General features: G+C 41.8%; 1 protein-coding gene and 1 long non-coding RNA gene across 6 annotated transcripts in view; one reads left to right on the top strand and one right to left on the bottom strand.

Annotated features, from left to right (window-relative positions):
* The window catches only part of LOC138735986 (uncharacterized), a 76,114-nt gene that overhangs the window by 18,106 nt on the left and 40,740 nt on the right, over positions 1–17,268 (top strand). The window lies entirely within an intron of this gene.
* LOC138735983 (dysbindin-like) overlaps positions 1–17,268 on the bottom strand; it is a 45,597-nt gene that overhangs the window by 17,471 nt on the left and 10,858 nt on the right. For all 4 annotated transcript variants that reach the window (XM_069884725.1, XM_069884726.1, XM_069884727.1 and 1 more), the window contains exon 2: positions 9,237–9,386. In XM_069884725.1, coding sequence (XP_069740826.1) covers positions 9,237–9,386 — 150 coding nt within the window. The remainder of the gene's footprint in view (positions 1–9,236; positions 9,387–17,268) is intronic.

Raw genomic sequence — 17,268 nt, 5'->3', positions numbered from 1 at the left:
CTTCATCTCCTAATAAGAATTTCCAACTCACTACAAGTAGATAACAGCATTGTTGAACCTAACCTTTCCCTCAAATATCCTCTCCATTGAAAATAATAAAAAAGAGTATTATTAGTTGTTCAAATGACATCAATTAGCATTGTTCTTAACAAACTTCAATATTTTTAATACCTTTACAAAAACAAGTATTTAAAATTTGATTATCCTTTGAAAAAGGTACAAGGTAGTTTTGAATCAGAGGCATCTTGGGTGACATACTTCCTTTTGCTCCAATTTTATCATTTATCTTATTTTAAACAGTAATCAAGTGTTTCGTTAATGGTGATTCTTTAACACCAATTATTAATTTTGAATCCCATTTGTATATAAATCTCTCTCCTATTTTATCCAATTCTATTTTAAACTATGCTGGTTTTTTAATTCCTTCAAAAAAATAAGTGAGAAATCTCATTTGAGCCCCTTGATAATAATTCTTAAAGTTAGGAAACTGTAGGCCTCCCAATTCATATTTCCACATTAATGTTAGCACAGTTAACTCTTCCTACTAATGTTATAGGTAAAAATTATCTATTTTTTTCAAATTTTCTGCAACCTTTTTGAGTAATGACAAATCATTCAGTTTATATACATTTAAAAATTATTATCTACATGAATCCCTAAATATTTAATCGAATCTTTTTGCCACTTAAATTGAGTATTTATTTGACAATGACTATAATCTCCTTCCCTAAGGAGCATAATTTCACTTTTGTCCCAATTTATTTTATAACCAGAAATCTTACCATATTCTTCTAAATTAAAAATGTAATTTTCTCAAGGAAATATCAGGTTCCATCAAATATATTAGAACATCATCTGCAAATAGACTAATTTTGTGCTCTTCTGGATCAACCCCTAAATCCCTTAATTTCCAAATTGCTTCTGTTAGTGGCTTTATAACTAATACAAACAAAGCTGGGGATAAGGGACATCCTTGTCTACTGGATCTCATCAGTTGGAATGGAGCGGATATTTGTCCATAAGTCACTACTTTAGCTTTGGGATCATTATATAATGCCTTAATCTAATTTAAAGTTTGGCCACATCCAAATTTATCCAACACCTTAAACAAATGTCCCACTCCAATCTATCAAGCATATTTTCTGCATCCAAAGTCACTGCAACACAAATCTTTTCTTTTTTTTGTGCTAGTATAATATTAATTAATCTGGCTACATTGATAGCTGATTGTTTCTTATTTACAAAGCTTGTCTAATCCATATTTATTAAATTAGGTAATAATTTAGTCATTCTATTCACCAATATTGTGGCAAAATATTATAATCTGCATTTAATAATGAAATAGTCTTTTTACCCCCTCCATAAATCTTCGTCCGCGAAGCCAAGCCAAAGAGGTCTAAAAGATGAAGGTTTTAAAGGGTCTCTTTTTCTTGGTATCACAGTAATTATTGCTGATGAAAATGATTCTGGGAGAGTTTGAATTATTGATGCTTGGCCTAACATTTCCATAAAAATAGGATCAGTGTAAGGTAAAACATCATGAGATGGGAATGTGTAAGGAGTTACCCTGTACAGGGCTGTAACAAGATGTGAATGCATCCTTGTACTTACAAGATAAGAGAGACATTGATGGATTGAGAGGCAGGAAGCTAGCAGGGAAAGGATAGCAACAGTTTTAGTCATTGGACAAGTAATGATATGATGATGTTCTAAGCATGTATCCAAGGGTATAAAAAAATCACCATTTTGCTGATAACGGCAGAATGCATTCTCCGACTAACATTGTTAATCGCAAGTGTTACAATCCGGTAATAAAGAACAAAGAACCCTGATTTCGACTCAGTCTGGTGTTTGTCTCACTCATTCATGAACAAAGCAGACCTAACATCAGTAAGTCTTTAAGTTTGTTATAAAATTCAGGCAGAACACCATCTTCTCCCAGAGATTTATTCACCTCTATCTGTGTAAAATAGGCACTTACTTCTGTTTGTTCTTCCGTACTCAGTCCAGGTAAATTTATCTGAGATAAATATCTATCTATTTTATTATAATCTTTTAAGGACTCTGAGCTATATAATTTAGAATAAAAATACTTAAGATTCATTTATTTTTTGAGGTTTAGAACTAACAATATTTGAATCATTTTTAATTACATTAATTGTTATTGAAACCTGTTCTACTTTTAATTGCCATGCAAGTACTTTATGTGATCGTTCACCTAACTCATAATACCTCTGTATAATTCTTGTAAGAGACTTAATTAGCACAGAGCGTGGCTTCTGATTTTGAAGTGGTTTTCCTTTAAGGGCTCTGTGTGCTCTTTCAATCTCAATAGGGTGTTCAAAATTCTATTCTCGCAATATTTCAGGAATCCATTTTGTAAAAACGCCAATTGGATCTTGCTCCTCCACTACTTCTTTAAGACCCACTATTTTAATGTTATTTCTTCTTCTAAAATTTTCCATTATATCTACTTTCTGGTGAAGCTTTGATTTTCCATTGTTAAAATGATAGTGGTGTCTTTTACTCTTGTCACTCTATCAACATGCTGCAATTCTTCCTGCATTTTCTCGACTGCATCCAAGCCTATTTATTTTCCCCTTTAATTTTCATTCCTTGAAATTCTCTTAATAATAATTCAACATTTGTTACATTTTCTACTTAACATTTACTTTTACTTTTAAAAGTTTTAACTTCTTTCAGTACTTCCTCTCTGTTACTGGTCTTCCTCTTCGCTGCTAATCCCTTACAAGGCCAACTCGCCTTCTGATACTGTCGCTGAAGGTCCCAACTTTTCACACATGCACGATTCACTTCTGGGTTCTTCCCTGACGCCAACTCTCTGTCACAGCGAGAGATCAATGTCAGCAGATACATCCTCCTCAGGCTTACTCAACTTGAACACTAGCTCCCTGCTTCAAGCTTGCTGTCGACCTCAGATCTCATGGTTTTCTCTTCCGGTCATGCTCCAGGTAGGGCTGCAGCAGTTTTTTTTTTCCTTCTGGGGCATTTTTAAAATGTTGTTTTCAGTATTTAAATGTGCTTCAAAAAGTTTAATTAATTAAAAACATTACTTATTTAGTACATTTTTTTAACCAGAGGGTCAGGTTCCTATGTCCTTACTGTAGCGACACATCAACCAAGTAGAGCGTGAGATTGAAGTGTGTACTGACAATAACCACAACAGCAGTGCGAGTACAAGACAGTTTTAATAAACTAATATGTACACTACTGTTGAGGTCTTTCATCCGGTACCGCACGGATGGCAGTCTCTTCAATCTGAGGCGCCTGCAAGCTCACACCAAGACACAAGAGCAACTTGTCCGTGAACTACTCTTTGCAGACAATGCCCATTCAGAGCCAGCTCTTCAGCACTTGACGTCCTGTTTTGCGGAAACTGCCAAAATGTTTGGCCTGGAAGTCAGCCTGAAGAAAACTGAGGTCCTCCATCAGCCAGCTCCCCACCATTACTACCAGCCCCCACCCCCCCCCCCCACATCTCCATCGGGCACACAAAACTCAGAACGGTCAACCAGTTTACCTATCTCGGCTGCACCATTTCATTGGATGCAAGGATCGACAACAGACTCGCCAAGGCAAATAGCGCCTTTGGAAGACTACACAAAAGAGTCTGGAAAAACAACCAACTGAAAAACCTCACAAAGATTAGCATATACAGAGCCGTTGTCATACCCACTCTCCTGTTCGGCTCCGAATCATGGGTCCTCTACCGGCATCACCTACGGCTCCTAGAACGCTTCCACCAGTGTTGTCTCCACTCCATCCTCAACATTCATTGGAGCGACTTCATCTCCAACATCGAAGTACTTGAGATGGCAGAGGCCGACAGCATCAAATCCACGCTGCTGAAGATCAAACTGCGCTGGGTAGGTCACGTCTCCAGAATGGAGGACCATCACCTTCCCAAGATCGTGTTATATGGCAAGCTCTCCACTGGCCACCGAGACAGAGGTGCACCAAAGAAGAGGTACAAGGACTGCCTAAAGAAATCTCTTGGTGCCTGCCACATTGACCACCGCCAGTGGGCTGATATCGCCTCCAACCGTGCATCTTGGCACCTCACAGTTCGGCAGGCAGCAATCTCCTTTGAAGACCGCAGAGCCCACCTCACTGACAAAAGACAAAGGAGGAAAAACCCAACACCCAACCCCAACCAACCAATTTTCCCTTGCAACCGCTGCAACCGTGTCTGCCTGTCCTGCATCGGACTTGTCAGCCACAAACGAGCCTGCAGCTGACATGGACATTACCCCTCCATAAATCTTCGTCCACGAAGCCAAGCCAAAGAAAAATGTACACTAAGAGGTCTTGTCTCTCTGCAAGACAAACCTGTAAGGCTAGACTGCAGCTCTGGACTGCTTTATATACAAGGTCAATGGGATGACCCCTGGTGACCTAGTGGTGTAATTACATATCACCACAAAGTGGAACTTTAATCAACCAAGAAACCTAATGCAGCCTTGCCTGTAACCAGGAAGGTCAGAAGTATTCAATAGGCGATTGGCTCATCTTTATATAGTGAGTGGCCACAGGTGACACCCTGTGGCCAAGTGATGAAATGGCAGGTATCCATATCATCACACTTACCATAAGGCATCATGTCCCCTCATGCAGCGTTCTTTTTGTAGTAAAGATAAATAACGACTGTTTTGGGCCTAAGCTGTTTGTCAAGGTATGAACAAAAAAGCAGGCAGGTGCCTGTATCCATATCATCACACTTACCATAAGGCATCATGTCCCCTCATGCAGCGTTCTTTTTGTAGTAAAGATAAATAACGACTGTTTTGGGCCTAAGCTGTTTGTCAAGGTATGAACAAAAAAGCAGGCAGGTGCCTGTATCCATATCATCACACTTACCATAAGGCATCATGTCCCCTCATGCAGCGTTCTTTTTGTAGTAAAGATAAATAACGACTGTTTTGCGCCTAAGCTGTTTGTCAAGGTATGAGCAAAAAAGCAGGCAGGTGCCTGTATAAAATAGTGGGGTGAGGGGAGGAACATAGGCCCACAGGCAAGAGGTTATTGGTGGATATGGATGTGTGAGTAGATGAGAAAAGGCTGGGGAGTGATAGAGAAGGGGATAGCTCTGACTGAAGAGGGAAGGGGGTGAGGAGCTGGAAGAAAGGAGATAGGGACAGGGAAAGAGAGAGATAGGGAGGGGCCCAACAAAAAACGGAGGTCGAGGTTATGGCCATCTGGTTGGAGACTGCTCAGATGGAACATTAGGGACCTCTGTGTGGCAGTGCATGAGACTATGGACAAACATGTCAGTGTGAGAGTGGGTTGTGTAATTGAAATGGTTGGCTACTGGGAGATCCTCACTGTTAAGCAAGAAGAATTTCAATGCATTTGTACATTGTTCATACGTGAATGACAATAAACTATTATTATTGTCATTATTTGGAAGAGAAAATTTGCCATCCTCAATCGTTCTGGCCAGTACATAACTTCAAACTTCCCAGCCTCCTCAGTCTATTAGCAGTTAATCTGTTAGTAGGCTGGTGTAATGAACTGGGATTCACTAGAAGAATGCTGAACTAATGACTGGTCCTGCCTCCTGACTCCTCCCCTCTGGGGCCTGTATATAATCCTGGTTTCCCGCCTAAACCCAGAAGCCCTCTGAAGCCTGTTCATGAACCCTACCTGTATTGTAAGCTAATAAAAACATTAGTTCTCCCTCCAGTCGAGTGTGAGCTTTTATCTATGTTACAATTTTATTAGCTTACAAACAAGGTGTTGCTCAAGCCCAGTATGCTGTTAGTAGACCCCCAGTCCTCCGATGCTGCTGAGGAGTTCGCATATTGGATAGACTGCTTCCAGGCCTACCTGAACACGATCATGGACGTCTTCCACACAGACGAGCTCCGGAGGTTGGCATTCATCCCAAGGGTAGCGACGAAGGGGTACGCAGTCGTCCAAGACTGCCCAATGAATGAAGCCGCCATCGAGGCACTGAAGGCACATGAAGGCCCCGAGCGAGGTTCTAGCGAGGCACCAGCTTGCCCTACGCTGCCAACAGCTCGGAGAGTCGATTGACGACTACCTGCTGGATCAGCGGGCGCTGGCTAAGAAGTGCAGGTATGAGGCCGCTTCAGGCTGAGTCTGGGAAAATGAACAGATCCGGGACACCCTCGTTGCAGGGGTCCGCTTGAGGTACGTGAGGCAGTGACTGCCCAAGTCGGGAAGGAAGGACTTCGCTAGCCACATCGAACTGGCCAAATCACTGGAACAGGTCAGTCTCAAGAACGACGACCTGGAGGCCAGCGAACTCACACTCTTGGGTGAATACCTCCAAGGACCGGCGGCCCTGTTTCTGTGGCAAGGGACAGCACCTCCGTGCCCGCTGCCCAGCCAAAGACTCGGCGTGTTCCAGCTGTGGGAAGAAGGGATATTAAGTGAGGGTCTGCAGTGCGAAGGGAAGTCCGGGGAAGTCCACAGTCTGTACCACTCCTGGATACGATTCCAGCCCCAAGCCATCTGCCCCGGACTCACCCAAGATCGCCTGCTGTACAATCTGCCGCCTACAGAAACAGCGCATAAAGGCTCAGTGGCCATTTTGCAGCAGCCCATTTGAATTCAGTGTCATCATCATCGTCAGAAGAGGAAGGAGGGCAGCCACCTTGTTGTGCCACGAGGTTGGCACCATCTTATCTGCACAGGTTGGCTCAGGTCACAGGGATCCACTCGAGGAAAGAACACGACGTCTCTGGCAACCTGGCATCGCTGGTCCTCGACCAGGATAGACTTCACCAGCTCAACAACTTGATGGTGACGATGAAGATAAATAGACATTTGACCAGGTGTCTGATTGACACAGGCTCCACGGAAAGTTTCATAGACTCACAGACTGTGCAAAAATATAACAAAAATGTACCCCTCTAATTACTAGCGGCCCAGGCCCATTTAGCGCATGTACAGAAACATTCTATAGTTCATCTGTCATTTTAAGGTGGGAAATTTTGCATGTACATTTTAGATGAATTGTGTGTTCCATTATTGTTGGGTCTGGACTTAATTGTGTCATCTTAAAAGCGTGACTTTGGAGTTTTCTGGTCCCCATCCCCTAGTAACAGTTCGGAATGGAGGGTCCTCAAAACCAGAACCCACTTGCAGCCTCTCTACACTGAACATCGACCACCCCCCCCAAACCTGTTCCCAAACCTGTCTGCCAACTGTCAGCCCATTGCCACCAAGAGCAGGAGGTACAGCACGACAGACAGGGAGTTTATAAAGACAGAGACCAAGCGCCTGCTGGAGGAGGGGATCATCGAACCCAGCACCAGCCCATGGAGAGCGCAAGTGGTGGTAGTAAAGGGGGGAAAACAAGTCCAGGTTAGTGATCGACTATAGCCAAACAACTAACAGATACACACTCCTGGACGCATATCCCCTCCCTCGCATTTTGGTTGCCTTTTTCTCACAGACACTTCAAGGCTACCAACTCCGGAGGCCATCTATGGAAAAGGAGGCTCAGGCTTTTGTAGAAGCCATAAGGCACTGGAGGTACTACCTGGCTGGTAGAAGTTTTATGCGCCTCATGGACCAGCGCACTGTCACATTCATGTTCAGCAATGTTAAGAGGGGAAAAATCAAGAATGACAAAATTGCTAGGTGGAAAATCGAACTCTCCACCTACAGTTTTGACATCGCCTACCGGCCAGGGGCCCTTGACGGTCCTCCAGATGCCTCGTCTGCACACACCAGTTAACTGCAGACCATACAGAATGAGCTCTGCCATCCAGGGGTCACCTGCATGGCTCATTTTGCCATGTCCCACAATTTGCCCAACTTAATAGAAGACGTCAGGGAAATGACCAGGTCATGCCAGGTCTGTGCTGAGTGCAAGGCACACTTTTTTCACCCTGCAAAAGTGTTCATGATTAAATAATCTAGGTCCTTCGAACGGCTCACCATCGATTTTAATGGACCTCTCCCCTACACAAATGGGAACATCTACTTTCTCTCGGTCATCGATGAGTACTCCCACTTCCCGTTTGCCATTCTGTGCCCAGACACATCCGCCTCATCTGTTATGAAGCCCCTAGACTCTATTTACACCCTGTTCAGGTATCCCAGCTATATTCATAGCAACTGGGGCTCAGCCTTCATGAGAAATGAGCTGCATCAGTACCTGCCCAACTAATGGGCATTGTATCCACCAGGACTACCAGTTACAACCCCCATGGGAACAGGCAAGTTGAAAAAGAGAATGCCACGATCTGGAAGGCTCCAAACTCGCCTTGAAGCAAAAAGGCCTTCCAGACTCGCACTGGCAGGATGTCCTCCCCATCATGCTCCACTCAGTTTGGTCCCTATTCTGCACTGTGACCAATACTGCTCCTCATGAGCTCATGTTTATATTCGACAGAATGTTGGCATCAGGGACTACACTCCCAGCCTGGCTCACTAGTCCTGGTCTAGTCCTTCTCAAGAAGCACATGAGGAGAAGCAATACCGACCCCCTGGAGGAAAGAGTGAAATTGCTCCATGCCAACCCCACATACGCCTACATGGAGTACGCAGATGGCACGGAGGACACTGTCTCCATCATGGACCTGACACCTGCTGGAACAGAGGATCCATTGCCTCAGGTGCCCCACGATCTACCGAGCTCTTTTTTCCCCCAACGCTCACCCGAGGGCTCAGGGTACCTGGTTCAGGAGGAGAGTGAACCCCCTCTCTTTCATTGAACCGAAGCCCCAGCCCACTACCCTTCCATCACAGGTAGACCAGGAGACTCAAGGAGCCCAAGGCCTCCAGGTGCTAAGGCGCTCCACCAGGATATCTCGACCCCCGGACCACCTAAATCTGTAAATAGTATTGTAAATATTCTCTTCTGTGACTATTCCCGGCTTTTGATCCTTGTTCTCTTCATCCACAGACCCTTAATTCTAAAGGAAGGGGTGAATGTAGTGAACTAGGATTCACAAGAAGTGCTGTACTAACGACGGTCCCGCCTTCCAGCTCCTCCTGTATACAACCTTGGTTTCCTGCCTAAAACCAGAACCCCTCTGAAGTTCATGAACCCTACCTGTGTTGTAAGCTAATAAAAGTGTTAGTTCTCCTTCCAGTCGAGTGTGAGCTTTTATCTACACGACAGCTGGTCAGTTACATTAAGAATCCATGAAGGAACAAAGAAAGAAAATTTAAGCCATCAGTGCAGTGCAATATTGGCAAAGTGCTCAATAATAAGCACGACACTGAATGCTACTCACGCCTCTGTGGCTTGATTTGTTGGTATGCTCTGGTGAGGCAACAGTCTATGTCAGGCTGAAGTACATCGTCAAAGAAACTCTGCCAATCCCTGAACTTCATTGCAGGGGTGTACTCAGCGCTCAGCAACCTCAGAGGATGTTCTGGCTCAGCTGAAAAACATGGGTGGAACAGTCACAGTGTGGACTACAATAATAGCATTTGACAAGAACCTTGTATAAAATGAGAAATAAACAAATTAATATCAATGATGGCAAAGACAAATCTACCAGATTTTTAAAAATTAATTTTCTGATGGGAAGGAACCCTGGCACCCATATGCCATGTGGTATTCTCTTCCTCAGACAATCCCCTTCTCAGAGCTCCCATAGTCATTCTTTAATTTTTACATTTATCTTTTTAATAATACAATAATAAAACATTCCCCTCTATATTCTTATCATTTACAGTATATACAACCCATCATTCCATTAATTTCCTCCCCATTTATATTTACATTTAATCCCGAGAGGATGGCAAGTTTTTAACATCTCATTGCCTTCCTTGCATCTGTGAAGAATTTTTTCTCCCCTCCTGTCCTTATTATTTTTAAAGTTGCAGGGTGAAGGATGGTGAACTCTATCCCTTTTTGCTTTAAATTTTTTTTGACAAAGTCAAATTCCTTTCTATGCCTTAATAGCGCCGCACTAATATCTGGAAAAAAAAAGGACCTTTTTTCCTTCATATTCTGCTGCCCCCCCCCCCCCCCCCCTTTCTTCGCTCCCATTGCTGCCACCCATAAAAATTTGCTCCCTGACTGGTAGTGAAGGAGTTTGACCAGGACAGAGTGGGGTTTTTGATCTGGGTCCAGGCAGGGTGGAGGGTGGGGATGTGTGGTGAGAAGCCAGTGGGCTCTTTCTACTTACAGATTACCCTCAATTTTGTCCCTTCCCAGCATTTCTGGAATCAAAGAATCCCACTGGATCTCTCTCCTCTGCACTCTCCTTCACCTCCACTATCTTTATTTTGTTTCTCCTAATATAATTCTCTAAGGAGTCAATTTTTTCTCATTTTTTTCTCTTTCTCTCACCCACACATCCATCTCACTCTCCCTCTGTTCCAGTCTCTCTTTCACTCTATCAATTTTCTCCTCTGTCACCATCACCCATTTATCCCCCTGCCTCCTTATCCCCCCACCTTTTTCTCATTGTACTTCTTCTCTGTTCCTTTTCTTCCTCCTCCTCATCTGAAGTTGTCGGTTGATGCTGCCCACACCTCCCGACCTCTTGTCTCTCCACCATGTCCTGATGTCTCCCTGGTTGTGCTGCTCCCACTGTCCACTAGGCCCGACGCCTCATCTGTCTGATGCCACCAGCTGCAGTCTCCTCCCAGCCCTCATGTGATCCTCCTTACCAGGTAAGTGCTTATATTTTCTGGCAGTCCGTGGCTTCACATCTGCCACTGCTGCCGCCTCCATGGGCCCTGGTTGTTCCCACTATCTGCAGGCCTCTGCCTTCGCTCCATATGCCCGCTAGTGCTCCTGCTGCCTTGATTGCAGCCTTCCCTCGGCCCCCTCACAAGCCAACCCCTCAGTGCCATAATTGCCATTTTTCAACACGAGAACTAGAGTTCTGCCAATGGAAGTCAAAGAAGCTATTGTCAGGCTATAAAACATCACCAAAATCAAAATCAACAGTTTGGAACATCATTAAGAAGAAAGAGCAGAGGGGAGTCACGTGATGGAGTAGTGGCCGGTCGGGGAACTCCAGCCCTCTCCAGAAAAGTAAAAAAAAAGACAGTGAAAAAACAAAGGCACAAACACAAAAACCAAAATAAAGTGAAAGTAAAGGTGTGGAGAAAATGGCAGCGAAAAAAGAAAAACTAAAAGCAATGGGAAGAGAAAAAGAAAGGACGTCGGAAGAAAAAGGTGAAGGCCTTACCTGTCCGAGGGGGCCCGCCGCGGAGAGAGAAGCCCGCTCCCTAAGGTCAGTTGAAGCCCCAAAATCGGGACTACAAAAATGGCTCACGGAGCCAAACAAAAGTGCTCAACCGCGCATGCGCGAGGAGTCACGCATGCGCAATGCGCAAGACAAAAATAACACTGACGGGAGGGGGGACCAGCTGAGGAGTCGATCTCCACAGCTGAAATTGACAACCACAACAAAGCAGCAAGAGGAAAACACAGAAAATAACGAGAACAAGAAAGAAGAGAGTAAAAAGAAATCAAAGAAACAACAGATGACCAACCCAGAGGAAGAAGACCAGCATCAAGACACTTCTAGTAAAAATAAGAAGACCAAAAATACCCAACAAAATAAAACAAACAAACTAACAAGAAAACCAGAAGAGATAGAGGTAAAGGACACAGATCCTGGAGTGGACTCAGAAGAAGAAGAGGAAGAACACAGAGAAATGGAAGATGAAGGGAAGGGCAAGTACATGGATATTTATTTTTAAAGAATATCTTTCTTTGGCTTGGCTTCGCGGACGAAGATTTATGGAGGGGGTAAAAAGTCCACGTCAGCTGCAGACTCGTTTGTGGCTGACAAGTCCGATGCGGGACAGGCAGACACGATTGCAGCGGTTGCAGGGGAAAATTGGTTGGCTGGGGATGGGTGTTGGGTTTTTCCTCCTTTGCCTTTTGTCAGTGAGGTAGGCTCTGCGGTCTTCTTCAAAGGAGGTTGCTGCCCGCCAAACTGTGAGGCGCCAAGATGCACGGTTTGAGGCGATATCAGCCCACTGGCGGTGGTCAATGTGGCAGGCACCAAGAGATTTCTTTAGGCAGTCCTTGTACCTTTTCTTTGGTGCACCTCTGTCACGGTGGCCAGTGGAGAGCTCGCCATATAACACGATCTTGGGAAGGCGATGGTCCTCCATTCTGGAGACGTGACCTACCCAGCGCAGTTTGATCTTCAGCAGCGTGGATTTGATGCTGTCGGCCTCTGCCATCTCGAGTACTTCGACGTTAGGGATGTAAGCGCTCCAATGGATGTTGAGGATGGAGCGGAGACAACGCTGGTGGAAGCGTTCTAGGAGCCGTAGGTGGTGCCGGTAGAGGACCCATGATTCGGAGCCGAACAGGAGTGTGGGTATGACAACGGCTCTGTATACGCTTATCTTTGTGAGGTTTTTCAGTTGGTTGTTTTTCCAGACTCTTTTGTGTAGTCTTCCAAAGGCGCTATTTGCCTTGGCGAGTCTGTTGTCTATCTCGTTGTCGATCCTTGCATCTGATGAAATGGTGCAGCCGAGATAGGTAAACTGGTTGACCGTTTTGAGTTTTGTGTGCCCGATGGAGATGTGGGGGGGCTGGTAATCATGGTGGGGAGCTGGCTGATGGAGGACCTCAGTTTTCTTCAGGCTGACTTCCAGGCCAAACATTTTGGCAGTTTCCGCAAAGCAGGACGTCAAGCGCTGAAGAGCTGGCTCTGAATGGGCAACTAAAGCGGCATCGTCTGCAAAGAGTAGTTCACGGACAAGTTTCTCTTGTGTCTTGGTGTGAGCTTGCAGGCGCCTCAGATTGAAGAGACTGCCATCCGTGCGGTACCGGATGTAAACAGCGTCTTCATTGTTGGGGTCTTTCATGGCTTGGTTCAGCATCATGCTGAAGAAGATTGAAAAGAGGGTTGGTGCCAGAACACAGCCTTGCTTCACGCCATTGTTAATGGAGAAGGGTTCAGAGAGCTCATTGCTGTATCTGACCCGACCTTGTTGGTTTTCGTGCAGTTGGATGATCATGTTGAGGAACTTTGGGGGACATCCGATGCGCTCTAGTATTTGCCAAAGCCCTTTCCTGCTCACGGTGTCGAAGGCTTTGGTGAGGTCAACAAAGGTGATGTAGAGTCCTTTGTTTTGTTCTCTGCATTTTTCTTGGAGCTGTCTGAGGGCAAAGACCATGTCAGTAGTTCCTCTGTTTGCGCGAAAGCCGCACTGTGATTCTGGGAGAATATTCTCGGCGACACTAGGTATTATTCTAATAATACATGGATATTTATTTTTAAAGAATATATGGAATCAGTAAAAGAATGACAATCACAAGAATTCAGTGAAATAAAAAGAAGAGTAAAAAGTGCAGAAGAAAAAATGAATAGATTAGAGATGATCATGTCAGATATAGGAAAAAGAGTGGACAAGGTGGAAGAATGAGAAACAGCCATAGAAATGGAAGTAGATGACTTAAAAAAGAAATTAGAAGAATCTGATAAAAAAGTTAAAGAGACACAAGAGCTGTTAGCTCAGAAGATAGATATAATGGAAAATTATAATAGAAGAAACAATATAAAGATAGTGGGCCTTAAGGAAGATGAAGAAGGCAAGAATATGAGAGAATTTATAAAAGAATGGATCCCCAGGGTCCTAGGAAGACCAGAATTACAGGAAGAAATGGAAATAGAAAGGGCACATAGAACATTAGCCCCTAAACCACAAAAAAAACCAAGATCCATTCTATTAAAATTCTAAAGATATACAACAAGAGAAAATATATTGGAGAAAGCAATGAAGAAAATAAGAGAAGACAAAAAGCCACTGGAATACAAAGGTCAAAAAAATTTTTTCTATCCAGATATAAGTTTTGAACTCCTGAAGAAGAGGAAGGAGTTTAATACAGCAAAAACGATCCTATGGAAAAAAGGATATAAATTTATGCTAAAGTATCCAGCGGTACTTAAAATAGTTATTCCAGGGCAGCAAAACAGACTATTCTTGGATCTGGAGGAAGCAAGAAAATTTGCAGAACAACTACAAAACAGACAGAGAGAGGAAGATATGTAACGAGAACAAAAATGACCACATATATATATATATATATATATATATATATATATGTATATATTTACGTGTATGTGTGTATGTATATATATAAAATATATAGAATATAGGTAAGAACTAAGAAGGGAAAGAAAGGGAAGAAAGGAAGTATGGGGGGAATTAAGAGAGTGACCTTTGTTATATATGAAGATAAAATCTTTTCTGGGGGGGGGCTGGGTGGTGAAGAGTTACGGTCACTGCGAAATAAGTTGACGCTTGTGAGTGAATTCACAAATCCAAATGGAGAGGGGAGATGTGGTTGCCCGACAAGGGACAAAGGGCAACTCAGGAAGGGGAGGGGATAGTGGGGTTAAAGGAATTTTAGATAGAAGAATAAAGGAAATGTTTTATGTTTTAGAAATGTTGTCTTATAAAGTGTTCAAAACAAGAAAGCAGAAATGGATAAGAAGGAAAGGTGATGATGAGGAAACGGAAAGGAAAGATAAACAAAGTATGAAATGGCTATGTTGAACTATATGACTTTAAATATTAATGGAATACATAACCAAATCAAAAGGAAGAAACTGCTGAATTTACTGAAAAAAGAAAAAATTGATATAGCATTCGTACAAGAAACACAAGAAATTAAAGAGAGATTGGATAGGACATGTAACAGCAGCGTCATATAATTCAAAAGCTAGAGGCTATATTAATTAGTAAAAATGTACCAATCAAAATAGAAGAGGAAATAATAGATCCAGCAGGGAGATATGTAATGATAAAATGTCAGATATATTCGGAGTTTTGGAATTTACTCAATGTATATTCACCTAACGAAGAAAATCAAAAATTTATGCAAGATTTTTTTTTGAAGATAGCAGACACGCAAGGGAACATACTAATAGGAGGGGATTTCAACCTTAATTTGGATTCAAACATGGATAAAACTGGGAAAAAAATTAACAGAAAGAACAAAGTAACCAAATTTATAATTAAATCGATGCAAGAAATGCAACTTTTGGATATATGGAGGAAACAACACCCAAAGGAAAAGGAATATTCATATTATTTGGGTAGACATAAAACATACTCAAGAATAGACCTATTCCTGTTATCAGCTCGTATGCAAGACAGAGTTAGGAAAACAGAATATAAAGCTAGACTATTATCGGACCACTCACCCCTGTTATTGACAATAGAATTAGAGGACATCCCACCAAGAATGTATAGATGGAGATTAAACTCCATCCTACTTAAAAGGCAGGATTTTAGAGAATTAATTGAACGACATATTAAAATATACTTTGAAATAAATACGGAATCAGTGAAAGATAAGTTTATACTATGGGATGCAATGAAAGCATTCATCAGAGGGCAAATAATAAGTTATGTAACTAAGATGAAGAAGGACTACAATCAGGAAACAGAGCAATTGGAATGGGAAATAGCAAATATAGAAAAAGAATTAGCAATGAAGGAAGACACAACTAAAAGAAGAGAATTGGCAGATTAAAAGAAATAAAATATGAAACACTGCAAACATATAAGGTGGAGAAGAACATAATGAAGACAAAACAGAAATATTATGAACTAGGAGAAAAAACGCACAAAATTCTAGCGTGGCAGCTTAAGACAACAAACTAAGAGAATGGTATTGGCATTAAGGAAAAAAGACAAGCAAATCACATATAATCCAACGGAGATCAATGAAAACTTCAGAGAATTCTACGAACAATTATATCAAACTGAAAGCGAAGGGAAAGAAGACAAAATAGATGAATTTTTAACTAAAATTGAACTACCAAAATTACAAACAAAGGAACAAAATAAATTAACAGAACCATTTGAAATAGAAGAAATACAAGAGATAATAAAAAAACTACCGAATAATAAAACACCAGGAGAGGATGGATTCCCAATAGAATTTTATAAAACATTTAAAGATTTATTAATTCCTCCCCTTCTGGAAGTAGTCAACCAGATTGATAAAACACAAAGCTTACCAGATTCATGCAAAACAGCAATAATTACAGTAATACCAAAGACAGGGAAAGATCCACTCGCACCAGCATCATATAGACCAATATCTTTACTTAACACAGATTATAAGATAATAGCTAAACTATTATCAAACAGATTAGCCGACTATGTACCAAAAATAGTAAATCTAGACCAAAATGGATTTATTACAAAAAGACGAACAACAGACAATATCTGTAAATTTATTAACTTAATTCATGCAGTAGAAGGAAATAAAGCTCCAACAGTAGTGGTTGCTTTAGACGCAGAGAAGGCCTTTGACAGAGTAGAATGGAATTATTTATTCAAAGTACTACAAAAATTCAGCTTACCAAAGAAATATATTAATTGGATTAAAGCATTATATAAGGGGCCATTGGCGAAAGTGACAGTAAATGGATATATATCAAAACAATTTAACTTAAGCAGATCAACAAGGCAGGGATGCTCACTATCTCCCTTATTGTTCGCATTAGCCATAGAACCACTAGCAGAACTGATAAGAACAGAAAATAAAATAAAAGGGATAAAAATAAAAGACAAGGAATATAAAATCAGTTTATTTGCAGATGACGTTATAGTATACTTAGCAGAACCAGAAATATCAATAAAGGAATTACATAGGAAATTGAAGGAATATGGAGAAGTGTCGGGGTACAAGATTAACGCAAATAAAAGTGAAGCAATGCCAATGAATAATGCGGATTTCTCAAAATTTAAGAAAGAATCACCATTCAGATGGCAAACGCAAGCAATGCGATACCTAGGTATACAAATAAATAAAAACCTCGGCCATCTATATAAACTCAATTATTATCCACTAATGAAAAAATTGCAAGACGACTTAGAGCATTGGAAAGACTTACCACTAACACTGATAGGAAGGATAAACTGTATTAAAATGAACATCTTCCCAAGGATACAATACCTATTTCAGGCTTTACCAATACACCTAACAGAGAAATTCTTCAAGGAGTTAAAGAAAATAATAAGGAAATTTTTATGGAAAGGGGGGAAACCGAGGATAGCACTAGATAAATTAACAGAATGGTATAAACAAGGAGGCTTACAACTACCAAACTTTAAAAATTATTATAGAGCCGCACAATTAAGATACCTATCAAATTTTTATCAAACAAGGGAAAAGCCAGATTGGACTAGATTAGAACTAGATAAAATAGGGGAGAAGATACCTGAACATATATTATATAAATGGAATGAAAAATTGGTACAACGTAGGAATTCTCCAGTATTGCATCATCTGCTCAACATTTGGAAGAAGATTCATGT

The sequence above is a fragment of the Narcine bancroftii genome, chromosome 6 (assembly GCF_036971445.1).
Source record: "Narcine bancroftii isolate sNarBan1 chromosome 6, sNarBan1.hap1, whole genome shotgun sequence".
In the NCBI taxonomy this organism is placed as follows: Eukaryota; Metazoa; Chordata; class Chondrichthyes; order Torpediniformes; family Narcinidae; genus Narcine; species Narcine bancroftii.
The sequence above is the reverse complement of the archived record's forward strand: the minus strand, read 5'-3'. Positions and strand labels throughout refer to the sequence as shown.